General features: G+C 42.8%; 1 protein-coding gene across 8 annotated transcripts in view; it reads left to right on the top strand.

Annotated features, from left to right (window-relative positions):
* ELAVL2 (ELAV like RNA binding protein 2) overlaps positions 1-23,620 on the top strand; it is a 134,220-nt gene that overhangs the window by 80,994 nt on the left and 29,606 nt on the right. For all 8 annotated transcript variants that reach the window (XM_036434195.2, XM_036434197.2, XM_036434196.2 and 5 more), the window contains one exon: positions 14,966-15,069. In XM_036434195.2, coding sequence (XP_036290088.1) covers positions 14,966-15,069 — 104 coding nt within the window. The remainder of the gene's footprint in view (positions 1-14,965; positions 15,070-23,620) is intronic.

Genomic DNA, 23,620 nt, shown 5'->3' with positions numbered 1-23,620 from the left:
GTTACCATCCATGCCTGTTAGATGCATAGGGAAATACACATTGGAGAGACTGTTGAGTTGGTGCTCTATTAACCTCTGAGCATTAAACTAAGGTTCAAAAGGTTCCTTGCCCTCTTATTTCTCTTACAAAGGTGAGAAGTACCACGCCAAGGAAGTGCAGATGCCGGGGCAGTGAGGGTTGCCTTTGATTCCAACCCTGGCTCTGATTCTGGAAGGCTCACTGAAGGGGAAACATTACTGGGCCCAGAGGTTCATTTTTGGGGGAAACGGGAACTTGGATGGAGTTAATTCTTATTCTAAGCTAAGCATGAATTTGGCACCGGCTCAGAGAACAGCATGAGCAGAAAGGTTCTGTGTGCCTTGGATAGAAGATTTGGGCTGGGGTTTGCCAGATGAGAGGTTAGCCATTTAGGATTGGGGCAGTTTGTAGGGTTTTGTGAAAGAGATGGTGCATTTCATCCTTATGTTTCATTTTTAGAGCTTCTGGACTTGATTGGAAGGCTCTGGGTCAGGTCTACTCCTTGGGCCAGCACAGCTTTTTGCTGAATGGTCTCCTTGATCCTATACCTGCTAATGGTCTTTCCCTAAGTCTGTCCTCATTGTGCCTCCCTGTGAGATGCATCCTGTAGTATGACCACCACTAGCCTTCCCTCCCATGGGGCACCCCTTTTTCAGGGTGAGCATCTGCTCCCTCACGTCTGCTCAGACCACTTACACAGAGAACGTGAGTCTTTGGTGTGACCATCTCTGTACTTCCCTACAGACCAGTTCTTCTCCAGAAACCTAATTCCTTAATTAGGCTGTCAAGAAACCCCTGCATTTCCCCCCCCTTTTCCACCAACCAAAGACTCCTCTTTTCAAGCTTGTTCTGGTTACCTGTGACACCCACGGCTTAATCATAATCATAGGAATTCCATGTTCATTAGGTGGCCTACATCTCCCTTATTGACTGTCATGCTTTACATTTCTGAGCTTCAGAACTTAGAGGGCAGAAAGCATGTGGTACCAATCCCACCTGCTTTTCTCCGCTATGGAGCTGCCCCCAGCCTAGGAAAGCGTGTTAGCGCAATCTGCCGCCTGGAGAAGTGTCTTGTGTGGGAGACGGTTTTGGCAGTGGCAGACATGTTTGGCTTTAGCCATAAGAATTGCTTTCTGAGTTTCTGGAAAAGGAGTATGTAAATCAAATCCTATTTTAAATGAGTCTTTTTATAATGTGGATATCTCTAATCTGTCTGTTTTGTAACGATAGAGTTGTTTTGAGGGTTTACGTGATTTGTGTACCTGCAGGATGCTACTCTTTTTCTTTTACACATAGTATCTTGATGGATTGAGAAAGAATGTTGAATTTCTAGTCAATAGATCACATGACAAGTAACCAGAAAACAATGCAGGTGTAGTTGGAGTTTAAGATGCATATACTGGTTGCAAAGTTATGAATGTTGGGTGCACAGGTGTCTACCTCCACATAATTTCCCAAAGTTGTTCAAAGGCAGTGTGCAATGTGTGCCAGAAAGACCAAAGTGGGAAAGGCCAATTTTGATTTAAAAAACCTGCCTACCTCTTACCAGCTAGTTCTGTGCCTTTGAGCAAGTGAATCAGTATCCAAACCGCCATATTTATATCTGTAAAATGGTTAGAGGCATTATCCACACAAAGTGTTGTGGTGAGAAATAAATGTGATAACTCTATGTCATATAAAGCTCTTAAGGTGCTTAGTAGCGGTTTCTAATTAAGCAGTGACAATATATGCTTCCAGAAAGCTAGATATAAGCATTTATGGGAACAAACTTTTCCCAAATGTAGGGGGCTTTTCAGATTGGTAGGTTTTGACTGGTGGACCTTTTAACTTTTGAATGAGAGAGAGATAAAAACAGAGAGAGCACGCATTTTTTTTTTTAAATACCACAACAATTCTGTGTTCAAGAAGAAAATTAATCATATCTAACGAAAATTTTTTTTATCATGTGGACCTGGTGGGATTTTTGTAGTCTGACCAATGTTTCCCATTGGTCAAAACTGGGAGCTCATCCAGAGTAGTTGTAGGACTGACAGGGTTTCAGAAAGGGCACTGAGCTCATTATAGAGCCCAGGGTCTTTAGTATGTTTTGTTTTGTTTTTTTCCCTTGCAATATCTGAGGAAAAATGATCTGTTACACACAGAGAAAAACACATTAAGAAGCCATACTGCTTTTTGATTGACGGCTTACTAGTACTAGTTTCCGTGTGTGTGTCTGTGTGTGTGTGTGTGTGTGTGTGTGTGTGTGTGTGTGTGTGCGCGCGCGCGTGCGCGTCTAGATTGGCACCAGCTGGCAGGGTAAGCAACAGCAGATGCCCTTTTTACTACTGCACTTGCTCACTGGTTTCCCCCTTTACCACAATCATCTTTGCGGCATGTAGTTCGTTTCCCTTCATCTCACATGATATTTACTTGAACAACTCCATCGCCTTTTAAGTAAGCACAAGATAAAGCAAGTCACGCAGTCTCCCCCGCTCCCTCTGTGGGGAGGGGAGGGAGCGTGTGGCATGGACTCTGCATACTGGCAGAGTTACTTATCATTAAAAAGAAAGGAGAATATTGCAGCAGACCCAGATCTCTCACTGGGAGTAGATTTCGCCTTAGCTCAGAGTTGTTAATGTTGTAACTTTTTTTTTGAGTCTGACTTTCTGGCCAAACTGACAGCTTTTTGGCTTTGTCTCTTATCACCGGGGCAGCTCCGGTGTTTGAAGGTAGAAGTGCTGATTTTTCTTTTAGAGCAACTACCTAAATCACTAAGTAACGAGAACTGGCTTTTGTCTTAACAGTGGTGTAAAGATGCTACCATAAGTCACTCTCTTGTCTCTCAAGCTAGAGAGCCTGCTAAGTTTTAAGTCTTATGCCGGGATGTGCATTCCGGGTGAATTGGTTCATTTTCCCACGTTAGATAAAGAGCATTTTCCCCAATCTTCTTCATCTTAGTACCCAGGGGCAGGATGGAGGACTCAGAGGGTTGGATCTGCCGTTGCTGTTCTCCACAGCCACTCCACAGCCCAGGACTGAATTTGTGTGGGAGTTCTTAATGTATCCCCAAATTGTGATGTATTAAGAGCCCACGGTTTCGCCAGCTTAAGCAAGGTCACGCTGCATTGCCAGCAGATTCATAATTACTGGGACTGGAGCTATAGGAAAATAGATCTCTACCAGTTACATAATCTGAGGAGAGAGATGGCCATTAAAATGGACTCGGAAGGAAAATACCCCGGTGCCCAGGTCATTGCCTGCTCCCTCTAGAATTAGGCCGTTTAGGGACTATTTACCAAACCATCACTATTTACAACTTTGGTTTCCGCAGACAAGCTCCAATCGAAACATTTCTAGGTTACATCTCCAAGTCTCTGTGAAGTCCTGAGCACCGCCTTACAATCTCGGGGCAGTTCCGGCAGGGGCCAGCTTGATCAGCATTTGGGTGGAAAAGGCTTCGGAGCGAGCCCATCTGTTCTGTATTATGCCAGCGTCTAGGTTGAATTCTCCAGCCTGTGCTAATCCCCGGGGATGCTCTTTGGGGAGCCGGTTGGAGTGCTCCATGCTTTCAGGGAGGCTGGCTTGGTCTGCAGTCCCAGCATCCCACCGGCCTCCCACCTCACCATCTGACCTCTCTAATGGGAGGGCGGCCAGGAGGACCCCTTCCGTTTGACCTGCGTGCATGGGCTGTTTAACTGGGAGGACCTGCTGCAGGGGAGGGGACTCGGCTGAGTCAGGAATTAACATACGGAGAGGAGTGGGGCTAGAGAAGATTGCTCCCCTCTGTTGTTCTGAGATTCAAACCTTTCCCCTACGCTGCAGCACCTGCATGGCTTTGTTACATATCAGACAGAAGATATTTAGAAGCTCCTTTGTCAAGTCTGGTGTATGTTGCTCTGGTGCCAGAGTTGCAGTGCACAGCCTGTCTGAACAGACACATGTAACGAGTGCCCAAGAACAGAAAGTCCATCTGAAAAAATACAGCACATTTGCAGCTTTGTTGTATGTTTGAGGAGGAAGAAGGAAGGGTATGAAAATGAGGAAAAGCTGTGGGGGTGTCCTTAAAAACCAATATTGCCCCCCCCCAAAAAAAACAAACAAAACACATACACACATACCTTGGAGGGAAAAGTTGCTTTTCCATATCAAGTTATATGCTTACTTTAAAAAAAAAAATTAATGTTAAGGGATGCAGTTTTATATAGGGCTGTTTCTGAAGATAGTTTAAATTTGTCTCTCCACGCTCCCTTCCCCTCTCCCAAGTGTTACATTATTAGTCCTTGGGTTGCAAATACTCTTGCCTGTCAGAGAGGACCATATCATAGTGACCTGTTCCTGCTTACTGTGGGATTTTAAAAAGATTCATGCTGCTCTTTGTCCTTTTTTTTATTTCATAATATATTACTACTGCTCTAAATGAAATAATAGATACACATCAATCAGTGTAGTCACCTTAGAATGTTGATTCAACTACCCGGTTTTTACAGAATTCACTCTGCATTTTATTTGACTTGTACTTGAATAGTCTTGGCAGACTTAATTATATTAGTGAGAAAGCACTTTCAACAAAATTATATGCTGACATGCCATAATTCATACTTACAGATTTGTGAAACAGATTTATGTAAATCTATCAAATTACTTGAGGTGACATTATTTTTTTAAAACTGGGAATTGATTTAAATGGTATTTGTAGAAAATTTTCATATGAAAAATTTTACAGGAACTATTTAAAAATATCTCTCACATCACTCCCTTACAAAGTCAGAATACGGTAACATTTGAGCATCTTGCCTTCCTTTGTTCTGCCATCCATCTGGTACAATGCAGGGACATGGGGAGCATGTTTATAAGGGCAGCTCTCGTCTTCACCATAAGCTCCTGGAAGGCAGATGGCTGCTTCTTCGTTTGTTCCTTGTTCATTAGCTCGCTTGTTCATTCCTTCATTCCCCCCTCCCCCCATTCAGTGACCATGTAGTTAATAATCTGTATAGGATCTTCTAAGCCTTAATCAGTAGTCTGAAGGGGAGGCATCCAGATGGACCCAATACCCAAATATGTACTAAGATGAAAGGGTAATATAAGGCCGAAACCGGTTTGGTTCAGTGGTTTGAGCGTCGGCCTGTGGACTGAAGGGTCCCAGGTTTGATTCCGATCAAGGACATGTACCTTGATTGCGGGCACATCCCCAGTAGGGGGTGTTCAAGAGGCAACTGATCGATGATTCTCTCTCATCGATGTTTCTAACGCTATCCCTCTCTCTTCCTCTCTGTAAAAAATCAATAAAATATATATTTTTAAAAAAGGGTAATATAAGGACTGTGGAAGGACCAGAAGGAACATGGAGCACTGTGTATTGGAGTGGGACAAATCGGAGTAGTAATGGTCTCAGAGAAAGTCTCGAAGGATGTACGGGAGTTGGCAGTTTGAGAGGTCCTGTTCCAGGTTCCAGGCGCAGGACAATGGGATGTGCACTTGAGGGAACATGTGTTGGAGTGGTGAACATAATAAGCAAGAAGATGATGATGACCTTGGAGACTAGAGCACAGATTCCTCTCTCAGAGAGATCACCAGACAACATCGTGATGGCGGGTGACTGGTTTTGAAGCCAACAGGAATCTGGGGAAGGCATGCTGGGCATAGAGCCTTGTAGCAGTAATCCACATGAGACATGAGGACCTGTGCTGAGGCAGAGAGGTGGGAGGAGGGGCAGGTGGGGCTGGGAGACCTGGCAGGCGGTGATACCTGTGTGGCAGACCTGGCCCTGAAATAAGACTGCTGGCACAGCTTCCCTTTAGCCTGGAAGCTGTTTCCTCCAAGTCTGATCGACCGCTAGGTTGAGACCCACTCTGACCACTGTGTTTAAATAGCAGCCCTGACCCCCTCAATCCCCACTCCCCACACTCTCATCCCTCTGCTTCCTTTTCCTTCCTTCATTCACTCTAACTTTCTTCAGGGTTAGGTATTTCTTTTGTCCCTTCTACCAGGATATACGTTTTATGAAGAGGAATTTTTTTTTGTCTCTTCGCTATAAACTCAGGGACTACCAAAATGTAGACTTTCTATGACTGTTGAGCAAGCGAATGCTAAATGTTGCTGAGGAATAATGAAGTCTGCCCTTTTTTTAAATACAGAATTTTATTTGTCACAATCCCATGTTGAGAAGGTTCTCGCTTAGTGTTGGTTGGATAAAATTAAATTAATGTGCCAGGTTTATAATCAAGAATTACGGCAGTCTGTTGCCTTTACCTTTAAACCTGAGGGGACAGTTCTGTACATCGGTAGTAATTTGAAGTAGAAAAGACTAAATAAAGTGACCTTTGAATTAAATGGGTCCAGAAGATTGTGTGTTTTTAATTAAAATATGCAATTAAAATTTTAATTAAAGTGTGCCATTAAAAGCAGTGTAGGTGGCAGGGGAATGCTGCTGGTTTGAATTATGCACAGTTTGGCATAAATTGGAGTTTACTGTGTCTGCCACCAGCACTTTGTCCCTATGTGGATCCTCTTCCTGTCTTGCCCTTCCTGCTCTGACCCTCACGTGGCTCTCACCAGGCCTTGGTCCCACTCAGAGGCCTGTGGGAATCTCCACTCTGTGCTTTAGATTACTTGACCTTGGTTCTATGCAGCCTGTCTGTAACCATTTTCTTTTTGCCAAGCATAATTTATAAGCGAGTTTCGCCTCTTGGGAAGAAGAGATCTTTTATTGTGGCAAATGTGTTAGACTGAAAAAGAGGAGGCAAAACAAAGGCACTCTCTCACACAGTGTCCATAAAACATGTGCTGAAGTGCACGTCCACATGGAGTTCTCAGTACTGTGTGAAGGTCTTAGGCTGTATGGCTCTTCACATAGCTTGCTTCATAGCAAAGTCCCTGCCATGGCTGTCAGGGCCAAGGCTTGGTATAATGGTTCAAAAATTCCTAATAGTCTGTGACTATAGGTAGTTTGTGGGGACAAGTAGTGCTGACCTCATTCTTGATGTTCAGTTACCAGAAGGCGTTATTTTTTGGTTTCTAAAACCAGAATGTGTGTGTTTGTGTGTGTGTGTGTGTGTTTGTGTGTGTGTGTGTGAGAGAGAGAGAGAGAGAGAGAGAGAGAGAGAGAGAGAGAGAGAGAGAGAGAGAGAGAGGGAGGGAGGGAGGGAGGGAGGGGTGGGGGGTCAGAAAACGAACACCTTAGTTTTGTCATTTTTTTTCAAAATTTTCTTTTTATCATATTGATTTCCATAATGGCTATATTTGGAATTTAAATGTATAGCTTCATAAATTTTTTAAAGAAATGATTCTTGGTTTTGGGATTGTCAATATGCACATTCTAAATTCAGAATGATTTGAAAAGTAGATTTGGGTGATATGGATAAACGAGGCTTGGCTTGCAAGCCTTCCCTGGTGGTTTGTGACTGTAACTAGCTGATGAATATAAGAGCAGGGAAAAGTAGATCCAGGCTATATATTTTTTATTGATGTTTGACTTGATATAGTTTTATTTTTAAAAAATCTGCATTCACAATAATCTGAAAATAGGCGCTATATAAGATACAATTTACTTTGTCATAGGAATTAATAAACGCAGAGTAATTCATATATAGGGATACTGATATTTGTATAAGAAATACAGGAATTTGGCTGAAGCCGGTTTGGCTCAGTGGTAGAGCATCGGTCTGGAGACTGAAAGGTCCCAGGTTCGATTCCGGTCAAGGGCATGTACATTGATTGCGGGCACATCCCCGGTAGGGGGTATGCAAGTGGCAGCTGGTCGATGTTTCGCTCTCATCGACATTTCTAGCTCTCTATCTCTCTCCCTTCCTCTCCTTAAAAAATCAATAAAATATATTTAAAAAAAAAAGAAAAGAAAAAGAAATACAGGAATTTGAAAAACAGTGGGCCACTGTCGCAAAAAAGTTTTTTTAAAAAAAATAAATCTTTATTGTTCAAATTATTACAAATGTGTTCCTCTCCCTGCCCCTTCAATTGCACCCCTCCACCAGGTTCACAGTTTTTGTTCAGTCTCTTCCCGCACCCCCCACTCCCCTTTTCCCTGAGAATCGTCAGTCCACTCCCCTTCCATACCTCTGATTCTATTATATTCACCAGTTAATATTGTTCATCAGATTTTTTAATTCCCTTGGATTTTAGATTCACTTGTTGATAGTTACGTATTTGTTGTTCATAATTTTTATCTTTATCTTCTTCCTCTTCCAAAATAACCCCCTTCAGCAATTCATATAATTCTGGTTTGTCAGTGATGAACTCTTTTAGCTTTATTTTATTTGTGAAGCTCTTTATCTGGCCTTTGATTCTGAGTGATAGGTTTGCTGGGTAGAGTATTTTTGGCTGTAGGTTCTTGCTATTCATCACCTTGAGTATTTCTTGCCATTCCCGTCTGGCCTGCATGGTTTCTGTTGAGAAATCAGCTGACAATCTTACGGGTGCTCCTTTATAGGTAACTACCTGTTTTTCTCTTGCTGCTTTTAATATTCTCTCTTTGTCTTTTGCTCTTGGAATTTTAATTATGATGTGTCTTGGTGTGGTCCTCCTTGGATTCCTTTTGTTTGGGGTTCTGTGGGCTTCCTGGACTTGTAAGTCTATTTCTTTCCCCAGGTGGGGGACGTTTTCTGTCACTATTTCTTCAGTATTCTTTCAGTATCTTGCTCTCTCTTCTTCTGGGATCCCCATAATTCTGATGTTGGTTCGCTTGAAATTGTCCCAGACGTTTCTTACACTGTCTTCAACTTTCTGGATTCTCTTTTCTTGCTTCTGTGGAGGAGTGTCCTCTGGCTCTTTGTGTTCTAAATCTTTGTCTTGATTCTTGCGATCTTCCAGTCTGTTTTTAGGACTCTGTGTAATATTTTTTATTTCAGACAATGTTTTCTTCATTTCTAGTTGATCCCTTATTATTTCTAGTTGCTCCCTTTTCATATCCTCTTAGGTCTCATTTATTTTATCGGCCTTTTTTAGGAAATTCTTGAATAACCTTATAATTGTAGTTTTGAACTCAATGTCCAATCTTTTCTTTTCCTCCATCTCCTTCCTTTTTGTCCTTCCTCTTGTCTCCATTTTAGTTGTTTCCCTGATTTGATGAAATAGTTTTGTGTGCTAGGTGTCCTGGTAGAGCCCAGTAGCACAGCCTTCCCAGTTACCTGCGGTGGACAGTCTTGGTATAGCCCTTTGTGGGCTGTGTGTGCAGTCTTGTTGTTAAGCCTTGCTTATTGTTGGTATCATTGGGAAGCGTTGATCTCCAAGCCAATTGGCTGTGAGGATCAGCAGTGTCTCAGCTAGGAAGGCTTCTGTACAGACAATCTTTGGTTCCCTGTTAGTCTCGCCTTAGAAAAGTCCTGTTTGCGGTGAATTTCAGAAGATTGGTTGCAGGCGTGTACACCTCTTTGGTAAAGGCATAGATAAGCTTTGGATTCTGGCCAGTCCCTCCTTAAAGAAAGCCAGCCTCTGGGAGAACTTCTGTGCTCAGCTTGGATGGGGCAGAGTCTTGGGTTGGTGCACGCAAGCTTTATTTTCCCCTCGGCTCCTCCCTAAGTCCCGCAGTAATGACCTCTGGCTTCACACACCTCCAAGAGATCTCTGTCCCCTGCCTGACAGTCTGGCCTCTCCCTGACTGGGGCCGTCTATCAGAGCAATAGGGTGATTCTGTTTTCCTCTCGGACAAGAAAGCCAGCCGCGTGTTAGCTGTCCGCCCTCTCCGCGCACCAGGCGTAAGCCAGTAGCGAACTCAGCCTGGCCAGCCCTCTCTGCACACCAGGAGTATGCCAGCAGCAATCTTGGTCCGACCCTTCCTCTCCGCGCGCCTGGAGTAAGCCAGCGCCTTTTCGTGCGCACAGTTCTCAGTACCTTCACAGTTCCTGAGGTTCAGCGTGCCTTCTCTCTCCTTCCCAGATGGTAGAGCCTCCTCTCAGCTAGCCATCCGGTGCTTCAGGGCAATGCCTCCCCTGTTTTCCAGTTCTAAATTCAAATTTGTTGTGGTAGGCTGCATTCGGGTGTCTACCGTATGCCGCCATCTTGGTCCCCCCCCCCCTTTTTTTTTTTCTAACAGCCTTGTTAGAAAATGCCTGCCTGTTACATGATACTTCAGGCATATTAAAGATATTCTGGGCTCAGATATAAAGTAGTTCGAATTGAGTAAGAATGTAGCATTTGCGGGTCATGGATTCAAGTCCTGACATAGCTTCCTACCTGCTTTTTTAGTCTGAAGAAGCTGATTGACCTTGCCTACCTTCAGATATCATTTCTCCCTGCAGGGGAAGAGTAAGTATCTCACATGATTAATGTGAGGCTCAATTTAAATAGTAAAACATTACATTGAGTGGCCAGATTATTATGATCTCTGAATGCATTATAGTCTGGCCACTCAGTGTGTGTGTGTGTGTGTGTGTGTGTACGTACACACACACACACACACACACACACAGGAGGCTAGGTGCATGAATTTGGTCCAACTAGCCTAGCTAAGGGGAGGGGGACATGGGTGGTTGGCCAGCCTGCCTGCTGGCTGAACTCCTGGTAGAGGGGACAATTTGCATATTAGCTTTTTATTATATAGGATATCCATTGAGTGGCCAGATTATTATGCGTTCAGAGGTCATAATAATCTGGCCACTCAGTGTATATCGCTGAAAGGTGAGAATGGGAGAGTTTTGCCTATCTTGGTGTCATCTGTGATATTTTTATTAATTTTAAACATCTAATAAACATTGGCTGACTTGACTAACGCACTTTAAAAAGAAAATCTGTGAGGTTCCTCACTCCTTTGTGTTCCAGTGCCAACATTTTAATGCATCTAGGAGAGTGTATTTAGGAATGCAGCCTATTAACAGCAGTTAGACCCTTGAGATTATTTTGCTTGGGCTAATAGTGATAGCGATTTGGCTGACTCATCGTTATTATCGCTACCCATGACTGTTCCAGGGAGTCAGGTCAAAGATCCAGTAAATGGATGGGCCATGTGATGGTGATGCTGATAATACCTTTGGTTAAATGCACAACACCATAATGCTTCTCATTTAGTCCCTTATCAAGCTTTCGAGTGCCCAGTGTGCTGGGCGTGAGAGCTCAGAGGCCAGCCTGGGGGACAGCTGAGCAGGGACTGAGCTTTTCACTTCACCCAGTGACCCAGCTCCGCAAGCACTGCTGTGCTCAGCCTGTCCTCAGCCGGCCAGTGAACTGTTTCTCTGAAGGGATGGGTAATGTGATGATTTTAGAAGAAGGACATCCACTTAGATCTTAAAAATGCATCTGTGAAAGGTACTCTTCCCTGCAGAGTCACGTCACATGTCCAGACCACAGCACTTGGCCCTCCTCAGGCTCCCAGAAACCTCATATGTAGCCCTTAATTATCTCTCACCATCAACACTGTGACTCTCAGCACTGGTCATCAGGATTTATAACACCTGGTACCAGTGCTTTGTAATAGACCAGTAAAATAAAAATCTTTGGGACTGGATCTTAGACCTCAGTGTTGTTTTGTTTTGTTTAAAGCTTGGAGGATTATTTCATTGTGCAACCAAGATTGAGAAAGCTCTGTGATGAGAAGCTGCTGAAAGGCAGGTGTGAGGGTAGTGCCAGAAGCTAGGAGAAATGGACTCCTAATGCTGGTACAATCGATGATTTGATTAATTTTGTCCCAGAGTAGCAGTGTGACCAGAGGACACAATGTTTGGCTTGCCTTTCTATTTCCCATCTTCCTGATGTAATGTAATTATTAGTTTATTTGTGAATTTGTCTTTATTGTTGAAAGTCATACAGATATTCCTTTTTCTCCCCATGGACCCCCTCCGCCCTGCAGCCCTCCAGGCCTTCACCAAAGTATTATCTGTGTCCATGCATTATGCATATAAGCATATAAGTTCTTTGGTTGTATTAAACACCTTAATCTATAATAGAAATACAGGTACTTTTCCCTCAGTTTATGTTTTTCTTTTCCTTTTTATTTGGTCAGTCCTCACCCCAGGATATTTTTTTCCATTGATTTTTAGAGCGTATAGGAGGGAAGGGGAGAGGAGAAGGGTGGGGGGACATCAATTGGTTGCCTCCCGCATACGCCCCAAATGGGGCCAGGGGATTAAACCTGTAACCCAGGTATGCACCCTTGTGTGGGAATTGAACCTGATTCAGTGTGTGGGCTGACACTCTCTAACCATTGAGCACACTGGCCAGGGCTCCTCACTTTATCTTTTGGCCAGAATAATCTTCCATCATTGCAGATGTTCTCATCATTGTTGCAGCAACCTCATTTGTTAGGGATTTTCCTTCTCATTTTAGAAATAAGGAAGTGGTGACTCAGGGAGGCAAAGTGGCTTCTCCAGAGTCACGTAGCTGGTAAGTGGCACAGCCAGGATTGGAAGTCCTTGTGTCTTTCTCCAAAGCCCGTATTCTTTTCATCATAAACTGCTTCGTTGAGCAGATTTTTTTATGTTCAGCCAATTTGAATCCTTCTCAGCAATAGTAGAGCTGAGGCACATTTCCTAAGAAGGCACTCACCATGCATGCAGGGCACACGTGGTGCTGGTCGAATTAGTATAAAGCTGAGTGTTTAAAATGACAGTGGTTTCTTTCACCTGCAATGTTTAGAAAATAGAACCATGAGTAAAACACATTCTCTATGATTAGTATGAGAGAAAAGGGTGAAATGAGTTAACTTTAGCTATCCCTTACTCTCCCCTTAAAAAAACAAAACAAACAAAAAAATACAGTTTGATAATAGGACAACTTTAGCAATGATTAGGCCAAATAAGGATAGTGGTTTCCAAAGTATAATCACAAATTTTGGTGATTATTAGGTACTGTGGTTTAACCTGCCTCCATACCTTCCCCCACTCTCTCCTTTCCTCCTCTCCCCTCCGCATCCCTGTCTTTATTGTTTTCTGTGTAAAACCACATTAGGGTAACCAGAGTGGCTATCCGAAATTCCAGTATTCATAACCACTAAGGTATCCCTTAAATCAGGGGGTGGGGAATGTTTCTCCCCCAAGGGCCATTTAGATATTTATAACATCATTCCCAGGCCACACTAAATTACCAGCTTAAAAATCAGCTTGCTATATTTGGTCAAGCATTTAATTAACTTACTCCTAATGCCTTGGCAGGGCCAGACCAGATGATTTTGTGGGCCTTAGCGGGCTAGATGTTCCCTACCCCTTCTTAAAAGAAGAAACACTCCCTCATCTCTTGGTGAGATCGATACAAAGATGGTGTTTATTTATTTTTAAAGTAAGTTTTTGTTGATTCGAGAGAGAGAGAGAGGAAGGGAGCGGGAGAGAGAGACACACATCAATCAGCTGCCTCCTGCATGCCCGCCTACTAGGGATCAAGCCCACAACCCAAGGTTGTGCCCTGACCTGGAATTGAACCAGCGACCTTCTGGTGCACAGAATGTTGCTCAACCAACTGAGCCACACCTGCCAGGGCCAAAGACGGTATTTAATGCAAAGCATTTGGACCTTACTAGGCATCTTCCAGGAAAATGTTCATTAAGTGTGGTTTTTCTTCCAGTGGACCATACCTCTGTTTACGTCTGTTTTGTAGTTCTTCTCACCTTTTCAAACCGGGAAACCTTCCCCTTGTTGAAAAACCCAGGCCTCTAGGATTGATTGGCTTTCCTAATTGTGCATTTCATTGATTCCAACCCCTTGTCACTTCCTGTTGTTTTAGAGTTGGGGCACGATTGAGCCAGGGGGAAGAGGGCTCATATGACAGGGAAAAGCAGCCATCAAAATACTTATTGGAAGCAACTCTCACTCCAAACATCCTGTTTTGTTATCTTTGTGCTGTTTTTTTTCCTTCCCACATGTTCTCGTGCACGTGGTCATCCTTAGTGCAAATCTTTGTGTTCATATTTCCCTGTATTCCTCACCTAGGCCATCAAACCCCTTTTAGAAAAGTGAGCTCAGTTTATTTGAAGAAGCTCTCCTTTGAAATACATGTCTGCATACCGTATTTTTCGGACCATAAGACGCACTTTTTTCCCCCCAGAAGTGGGGGGAAAAAGTCCCTGCATCTTATGGTCCAAATATAGCCTACGCATATACTTTTAAAAAAAAAGTTTTTTTACTTGCTCGGCTCTGTGTGGTCTCTGTGTGCTTGCCTGGCTCTAAAATGGTTCTAAATGCTGCTGTTTACTTTACAGGGTTGATTACATGTGTTTATGACTGTGATGTTGGGTTTTAATGCACATAAAATATTTTAGGACACTATTTGTTTCAGAATCTTTTTTTCTTCATTTCCCTTCTCTAAAAACTGGTGCGTCTTATGGTCCGGAGCGTCTTATGGTCCGAAAAATACGGTATATGCAGCAGTGGGAAAAACATAGGTTTACAATTGTGAGTACACAAAATAGAGCTGGTTCTCGTATTATTTACTAATTATTTGTTTGTATTACTACTGTAAACCTTCTTTTGCCCATGCCTACACACATACACACAACACACACACATATTCACACACACACACACACACACGGTTTTTCACCATTTTAGACTCTGAAATAATTGTACTTGGTAAAGACTGTAAGTTTGTTAGGATGCAATGTACAGAACACCCACAGGTTTTTGGTTGATGCTTCCTGCCTTCCCATTTAATGGGGAGGAAACTGAAGAGAAAAAGTCATGCATGTGGAGCCCACTCCATGTATTTATAAAAGAAAAATCCGGCTCCCAAAGCTGAGGGCTGCCTTGCTGTGCGCTCCAGCCCAGGCAGGGCCTGTGCGCTGCCAATCTGGGGATGGGTGTGTTTTTAAGTGGTAGAACTTGCCGAGTTCTTTCTGATGTTTGAACATGCAGACGTAGTGGAAAGGAGATGAAAAGATCATGTCCATCTTCCCAAAGGAATTAAAGGGAATTTCTTTTTTTCTGTGGAGAAAGTATGCTGGTGTTAATGGCAAGACCATATGCTGGAATGAAAGGGGATCTCTGTCATCAGCGTGTAGAACTGATGTATGCCTTTTTCCTTTCTTTTCATCAGGACAGAGCTTGGGGTATGGCTTTGTGAACTACATTGACCCTAAGGATGCGGAGAAAGCGATCAACACCCTCAATGGATTGAGACTTCAAACCAAAACAATAAAAGTATGTTGGTTTTTCTTTTTATATCTGCTTGCAGAACAGAGATTTAAAAAGACTAAGGTCTACTTGTAGTTCTTTCCTTTATTTATTTTGTGCCCACATAGACACTTCTCTGGGGGTTTAGTGGAGTTTTTTGCTTTGTTACATGATGGGGAAAGTTTATTTGGGAGTACTTCATGTAATCACTCCTATATTAACAAAGGGACAGCAGCAACTTTCTAAGACAAGTACCTTATGAAGCCTAGTGAATTAAATCTCCTTTCTTTATAGCTAGTTCCCTTCCATATAATTCGAGGAATCCTTAGGCCAGTTCTTGCAGTAATGGCATACTTGTTCTGTAAAGGGCCAAGTGGCAAATATGGTAAGGTTTATGGGCCACAGTGACTGACACAGAGTCTCAGCTCTGCTCTTATGGCTAACTCATATGTGTGGCTGTGATCCTGTAAAACTTTACTTACGGACCCCCAACAGGTGAATTTCCTGTAATGTTCCTGTGTTGCAAAATAGTCTTTTTATTTTACCCCAATCATTTAAAAATATAAAAACCTTCCTTCTGTAGTTCATAGTCTATAGAAAGATAGGGGCACACCAGCTGCAGTCCTTGGGCTGGAGGTTGACTCTGATCTAGCAGGTTCAACTTGGCTTTGAGGAGACTGACTAAGAGCACTCAGATGCCACACAGGTCATTCCTCCTGTTACATATTTTTTTTTAAGACATATGGTAAATAATTGTGGCTATTTTTCCGTGTGTGTGCGCGTTTGAAGTTCTTATGCTTACCAGGATTCTCTCTGGTAAGTTAATCCAATTGGAGGTATAGATTTTTTCCCCTTTAGAAAATAAAAGGGATGTTGCCTCTGGCAAACTCTTAGTATAGGAGCCATCGATTTTCCCTCTCCTGCTCGGTGCAGACATTGCCAATCAATCACTGCAGTCTTTCTTCCCGAGTTTGGATGTGGCTCCCAAATATTTTTCAAAATAGTGTTCCAGACAACCTCAATCAATTGACTCGAGTTGGAACCTGTTTTCCAACCTTGATTTAAGAAGTGTGCTCAGATTATAGCCTGAAGTGGTGAGGGGAAGTCAGTCAAGGCTGACTGTGGCATCCATCTTGCTTAGAGACTTCTTCTGCTCATTTCTTCAGGCATCTGGAAGCACAGTGTCATCTTTGTGCTTATAAGTGGCTTCTCTTAGAATTGTCAGTTAAAGTACTTCATTAGCCCTAGGTGGTTCTGTCACCTCATTCTTTATATTTATTGGCCCACAGAAAAAATGCCTCTCACTCCTGACTCATCCAAAGGAGAAGTACATGTGTTGGCCCCCAAATGCACTTGGATGTAAGATGTTCAAGAGCTCTACATGTTTCATGATCAAGAAAATGTCCAATGTGTGAAAAGGTTCACCCTTGGGTCAGAAAATGAATTGGTTTCTTTTATCAGAATTGGAGGAGGGAAAATTAGCTCTCTCATACAGTCTCTGCTTACCAAGATTTAAGTTTGCTTTTGACCTTGGTTTTCCAGTCTGGACTGCTTTTTCTAATTGTTCTTCCTACTTTTGGTTTGCATCACAGAGATGATCCTTTTAATAGCACTATTAAGCAAATGCTCTCATTAAAAAATATATTCGATATCTGATTATCTTCAGATTGGTTTGTGTGTTCTTGATCCTGTTGCACATTTTCAAGGGCTTCCCAACCTAATTTACTGCCAGAATTGCTGCTCAGTGATCATAATTTTGAAGTTCTGGGTTGTGGTTAAGAAATTGGGATAGATGGTTGGGATGGCTCATTTCAGGATATACCCTCTTCTCTGCTCCAGAAATAACCACCCTTACTTTATTCTAGTGAGTGAGTTAGTTTGCTCCGAGTCACATTGTCCACAAGAAAGCAGAAACGCAGGGGAAATGGGTCGCCATAGAACAGATTCCAATCACCTGCAAGAGAGCCCTGTGACAGCAGCTGCTTCCTCACCATCCATTGCCGGCCTCTCTGCAAGGCCCAGCTGGCCTGGGCGGAGTGCATGGGCGATAGGGCAGTCCTGCCTGGTGGCTTTTACTCTGTGACATCTGCTGCTGCTCTTCTGATTTTCTGAGATGGGGTGGGGGTGGTGGGTAAGCAGCAGGCTCCTTCCTTCCCCACCCCCACTCGGCTCCTTCAAAAATATCAGATAACAGCTGGTCTCCTCAGTTTGGCCCAGATTTCTCGAGAGGCAAAGCAGACCATTTTCCAAAACTACGTACATAGTACCATTTTTTTGGTCTGTCTGTTCTTTCTGTGTATTTTTTTTTCCCCCAATTAGATATGTTTTGTGTTCTTATCCAACATCTTGAGCCAGTTCTTTTCTTGTGTTCAAAGTTACCTTTCAGGAGCTGTGCTTAAGCCCCTTTCGTTCCCTGGGATACCGTTCTATAAATTACTTTTTTTTTTTTTCCCCTTCCTTCAGTCCGCCCTGGAAGGTGTCAGGATAATCTTAAAGAAACATAGTTTCCTCGTGCTACTTTCAGAATTCTCACATATTTCCCTACTGCTTCCCCATATCCTCTGGCTTAGCAAGGAGGGCCTGAGGAAGCAAGGAGCGACAGGGAGAGCCCAGGCGTTGTTGGCTCCTAGGAAGGTGATAGGAAAGAAGGGAGCCGAGGTGGGGCTGCTGTCAGCTCAATGGGGCCTTGCTGGGTTGGAGCAGCCTGGATTGGGTTTCCTCTTCTTTGAAATCTGTTCTCTTTACCCTTGAGAAACCGTGGAATCTTGGGGTCTGAAAGCATTACCTTCTGCCCCCAATGAAAAAGATGAGACCAGTAGTTTAGCTAAGAACAGGGAGTTCAAGATAGAGCGGGGACTCAAATCCTTGTCTTCGGATGTTTCTTTCCTGTAGAGCAGGCATGTCAAACTCAAAGGCTAACACGGGCCAAATAAGGTTTAAGTTTAGGTGGGCCACAAAAAACCAAAAGCTTCAATTTTAATGGAAACGTAGGTTTATTTTGACAGAGGCATGCTGAATACAAAGGGCTAAAATAAATGAGTAATTGTTGACATAAAATAATAGAACATTTTAATAAAAATTATTATTTTTTTTGAACATTAACTTAGCAGACACTGAGTAACTTGCACAGATTAGTAAGCGTAGCACAAATAAACCTATTTTTCTTGTTCTCTGAAAGCGAAATATTGCCTACTGTACACACCAAACAAGTCAGTCCAAGACTAATGATGTGGCCATTGGCTGCTAAAATATTTGCTGCTAGTAGTATTAGTGGTGAGAAATGGTGTGCCTGTATGTAAGGCACATAGGGAAATGAATGCAACATGATTATAGTAATCAGTCATTAGCGAACATTGTAGTTATTAATAACTACGTATAACAGGATATTATGAAAATTAAGTTAGGAAATTTTTATTAAAACATCTCTTACATAACATTATATTGGCTGGGCCACAAAAATATTCCTTGTGGGCCGCATGTGGCCCTTGGGCCTCGAGTTTGACATGCTTGCTGTAGAGTGCTGCAGCAGAATAGTTAATACACATGGTATATACAGGTATACACAGGTATACACAAGTTTGTCTACTCTTTGAGTGCAGGTTTCTGTTGTTTTCCAAGCCACCTAGCATGTAATGCATTTGGTAAAATGCCTGGTTATTGGAGTATTGAAACAGTGCATCCAGTGCTGTGAACGGTGGTTTATTTAGCAGTTTCTCTTCGGGCTTCCTAACAGCATTAGCCCAGTAGGGTTTTGTGCAGATGGATCTTGTGCTGAACAAATGACAGCTATTCAGTATTTCTGCAGTGCATGAAGTGGAGCCCCCCGGGCACTTCCAAACCTGGTTGCATCAGAATCACAAGGCGAGGGAGTTAGTAGTACAGGCTCCGGGAGCCACTTCAGACCGGTTAGGTCCGTGTTCAGAGGTGAGACGCAGGAATCTCTTCTAGTGCTTCCCAGGAAGCCTGTGAAGGCAGGTCTAAGACCTGGCATTTAGGAACCTCCAAAACATCCCCCTTTTTTGAATGGATTTCCTAAACATTCAATAATTTTGCATGCAAAGTTCAGTCTTTCTTTAGCTTTTACCTTTGTAATCCTCTCAAGGATAATTCTTTTAACCATGCTTTCTCCAGAGCCTGCTGAAGGATAGCTTAGCATTCAGGGTAGAAAGTAGTCCATACTGTTTCCACTTTTTAACAAGTGAGGCTTAGAAATGAGAAAACCTTAATTATTCATCTCATTTAGAAAGGTATTCATTTTAAGTAATAGCATTTCATAAGCTAAAGTCTCGAAATATGGTTATTTTCTTCTCCTGAGATCACTTCTTTCTCAGGTTGGGGCAATGTCCCAGCAGTTTACCTTGCTGGTGATGTTACACCATCTCTGAATTGTCTGGGAGGCAAGCAAGGCAGGTTAAGCCTGTCCCTGGCATTGAGATGGTAACTGGCATGTCATATTACAATATTTATAACTTCTATCAGGGAGGGCAGGGAAAAGGTAGCACATGTACAATTCAGACATGCAGGGGCCAGGGTTCTCCTCTGAGCCCCCCCTTAGGAACCTGTCATTTAGTGGACTATTCCAGCCCCAGTGGTTGTGACTTCTTTGTTCAGTCTTTGTGTGACTTTTCTACTCATTTTGGTTTTAAAGGGGTTTAAGGACAGCATTGATAAAATCTAAAGACTTGTGAAACATGTTTGGCTTAAAGCCAGTGCTTTTAACCTTTTGCCTGGGTTCATAGTGTCACACGTAAGCGCATGATTAAATTCATGCATTTCTGAAAATACTTAGAGGCTTTTTTCTCCATCAAGTACTGTGACTAGGTGATTATCACCCACACAGTGACGTGGATGCCTGGACTCTTAGGCTTCTCTCCTGAGTTCCCCCTCTTCTGCTACAGGCCGAGGAAACATAATTATTCTTGAAATGAGCTTATTTTATCTGGAAAATAGGAGCCCTGATCTCAAGGAATAAGAACTTTTCATCATTACTGATAGCTGCTACCTCCAGGAATCCATCTACTCCCTACCCCCAAAGAGAAAAATCCTGCCTGAAAGTACTCCCTGAATAGGAAAAGTACCTCAGCTTGGTTTTAATTAAATGAATCTTTTTCTTAATCATTCAGACATAGACCAGGCTAAATTTTACCTTTGCTTAAAAATTAATTGATACTCTTGAGATTATCACATTAAGTGAAGTCAGTCAGATAGGGAAGGAGAAAATGGTATGATTCTACTCATATGTGGAATATGGGACAGAAAGTGACAAACGAATAAAATGAACAGAAACAAACTCATAGACACAGACAACAGAAGGGTGATTACCAGTGGGGAAGAAGATGGTGGGAGGGCTAAGTGGGTAAAGAGAGTCAAATATACAGTAACAAAAGGAAGCTGGACTGCAGGTGGTGAGCACCCAGTACAGTGCACAGATACCCCATTATAATCTTGTCCACCTGAACATTACAGAATATTATTAACCAGTGTTACCCTAGTAATTGTAATAAGAATTGGTATTCAACAATGTGAAATTTCTCTAAAAGAATTGAACCAATATTTAAACACATAAAAATTCTATTGTAAGAAATTTGGGATATTAATTACAAATAATAATATCTATTCCTTAATGCACTTGGTTTTGTTAGAGAGTAAAGAAAGCTGATAAACATTTATTCTAAGCTACTGCTTTTATTTATTTTTTTGTTAAATTTATACTTTTCCCTAATTAGTCTATCCTTTTCTCAGTTAGTAAATGTCATATCCACAGACTTTTTTTTTTTTCCTTTTCTCTTTAGCTTGGACTCTATCTTTAATATGGGAGGAATATAGAGCTACTGTTTTGAAATCTTCCCCTCCTGGACAGTGCTAACATGATTTAACTGGTTCTGTGATCTTGGACAAAATCTTGGTCTTTTAAGTTTCCATTTGCACCTATAAAATGAATGAGTTTACTTATTGTTTAAAATAGTTCTTACATCTTCTTTTAAAAGTTTTCATGGTCTATCTGAGTGCATATTAAGTAACTATTTTTGATGATCTCTTATCATATAGAATGACTTAGTGATGAAATGCAGCCCTGAGGACATAATTTGAACTGCTTCCTTCCACTGTTGACAGTTTGCAGCCACAGTAAAATAAGTGCCGGGAAACACTTTTCTAGCTTGACCTTCTTTTTGGTACAGGCTCATCAGGGATAGGGTTGGCATTGACCTTCTTTTTGGTACAGGCTCATCAGGGATAGCGTTGGCATTTACTTACTGGTAACTAGCCTGCAGGTGCTGCCTAATTGGACTGCCCACTGTGTACAAGGAAAGGAAGGCATGACAGGGAATGCAAGTGAAGCCAGACTCCGACCTTGCCACCTGGTAGATGCTGTGCCAAATTCCTGCAGCGCTCACTGTTCTGGGTGTTGGCTATAAATGGGCTTATAAAGTAGCACTGATGCCGAGAGTTCATGCGTTTCTGGGGAAGTTTGAAAGCAGATGTGAAGGAAACCACATGTACTAGAGCAGAGAGCAGGGATTGGGGAGTGAGGTGGCCATGAGCCCCAGAGCAGATAGGGATCACAGAAGGTAGGGGTACCTTGCCCAGCAGTCATAGTTGTGTATGGCAGGTGAGAGAGAACCACCAGAGTTGGAGCAGAGCAGTGAAGGCATTGGACCTGAGTATTTATTTGGGCTCCCCATCTCTCGGAGCATCTCAAGCAAACCCTGTGTTCCTGTGGCTCATGTAGTTGATGTTGTTTTCTGTGAAGTTACAAAGACTTGTTGAAGAAGTGTGGGCTTCCACACGCTTATAAAGCATCTCCTATAAAGTACCCCTTATTTCAAAACTGGCATATAGAGGTCATTAATGACCCTTTACCTTGACCAGAGTTGGAAAATTTGGAAGTAATAGTCTGAAGGATTGGTCTCACATTAAATGACAGCTTTTGAGATGTTAGCCTAAATTGTTTAGTTGGTCAGAGTTCTGTTTGTGGAGGGACAGAAAAAGTATAAAAAGTAACATATGGGGAGTAGAGGCAAAAGTAGAGACTGAGTAAGAAATTTATTTGCCTTTTTAAAAACATAGATGGAGGGCATATTTTTCTAACTTAATTTTAACCCATGGTCTGGAGCTTTCCAGAGTTTTCAAGTGCCAGTTTTTAACAGTATACACCTATACCTGATTATCAGAAACTCCTCAATGCATTTAAACCCATCCTTACCTGTCTTGAGTCTAGTTCACACAGTCCTATTTCAAATGAGGAATAACAGGTGGTGTTGTGTGCTATCTGTGTAATGCCAGCCTGTGTCTGAAGGCTGCTCCATTGTCAGCTGGGGATTTTTTTTTTACACACTCCCTTTTTATTTTTATTTATTTATTTAGAAAGGGAATGGTACTTTTTTTTTAATCTGTGAAAAGTAATTTTCATTTTTGAAATCTTTATTTTTGAAAGTATTACGTATGTCCTCCTATCTCTACCACTGACCTCTTCCAGCCCATCCCCATACCCCACCCCAGGCCTTCACCACATATTGTCTGTCCATGGGTTATGCATACAAGTTCATTGGTTGATCTCTTCTGTAATTTTTTTTTTTGTGACACAAAAGCCCCCAAGGTTGTTACTTGTACAGGGTGATCTAGAGCATCAGCTGCCAACCCCCGTGGTCCATAGACCACTGGTGGTCCTGAGGTTGGAAAGATTGGCGACTGCTGATCCAGAGAGTGTGGCTGGGTGGCCTCGCGGGGTCCACAAGGTGGTGGTGGTGACATCAGACCTGTTGTCTTACTCCTGCTCCTCCCACGCTCTCACCAAAGTAGGAATTAGACATTCGAAATTCCCCAGAGGACAGAGACTGGGTAGTCCCTGAATGGCTCTTCTCTAGGTACTTTCCCACAGGGGTTGGGGTAGAGGCTGTGCCCGCACAGAGGGAAGGCTGAGGCGGAGGGCTCCCCTGTCCGAGCCTGTTTCCTGCTCAGGCCTGCTGGGAAGCCATGGAGGGTGGTGGTGGAGAGGGTCTCCGCTGTTGACTAAACCATCTTCTTTCCGGGAGGGGGTTTATAGATCCTTTTCTTACCTGAGCATGCCTCTGCCATTCTACCTGTTTCATGAAAGTGCATCAGCAGAGGCACTTCTGCCAGCCCTGTTAGCGCCTGTCTGCGTGGTTTCCTCTTGTCCTTTAAGGGCAGGGCAGGCGAGGAGGCTTTCCTTTCCTTTATGGCTCCAGAGTAGGTCCGTGTGGTGGCTGCAGTCTGTCTTACGGAGCTGGTTTGAGAGGTTAAGTAGGTGTGCTAACTTCTGAAGGAGGGCCCCTTAATTCATTGTTGCACCTGCTTTGTGTAATGTTTTCTTAGGGCTTTTGTCCTTTTACTTGTCTGGGTTCAAAAACAACCATCTCTTGTAGATAGGCAAATACTCCCTTTGATCAGTGAAATGAAGCTCAGGTGAAGAGTCTTGTTCAAAAAACGACATGGCTAACAGTCCTTGTCACCGGGACCGGAATGCAATGCTGGCGGATACCTGTAGCTTTCATTGCTGATGGTTTCCATCTCACATTATTGATATCCAAATGTTTTCCTTAGAACTGTGTTGTGGACT

This window comes from Pipistrellus kuhlii, unplaced genomic scaffold, assembly GCF_014108245.1.
Source record: "Pipistrellus kuhlii isolate mPipKuh1 unplaced genomic scaffold, mPipKuh1.p scaffold_m20_p_12, whole genome shotgun sequence".
NCBI lineage: Eukaryota > Metazoa > Chordata > Mammalia > Chiroptera > Vespertilionidae > Pipistrellus > Pipistrellus kuhlii.
This window is presented reverse-complemented; position numbering and strand designations above follow the sequence as displayed.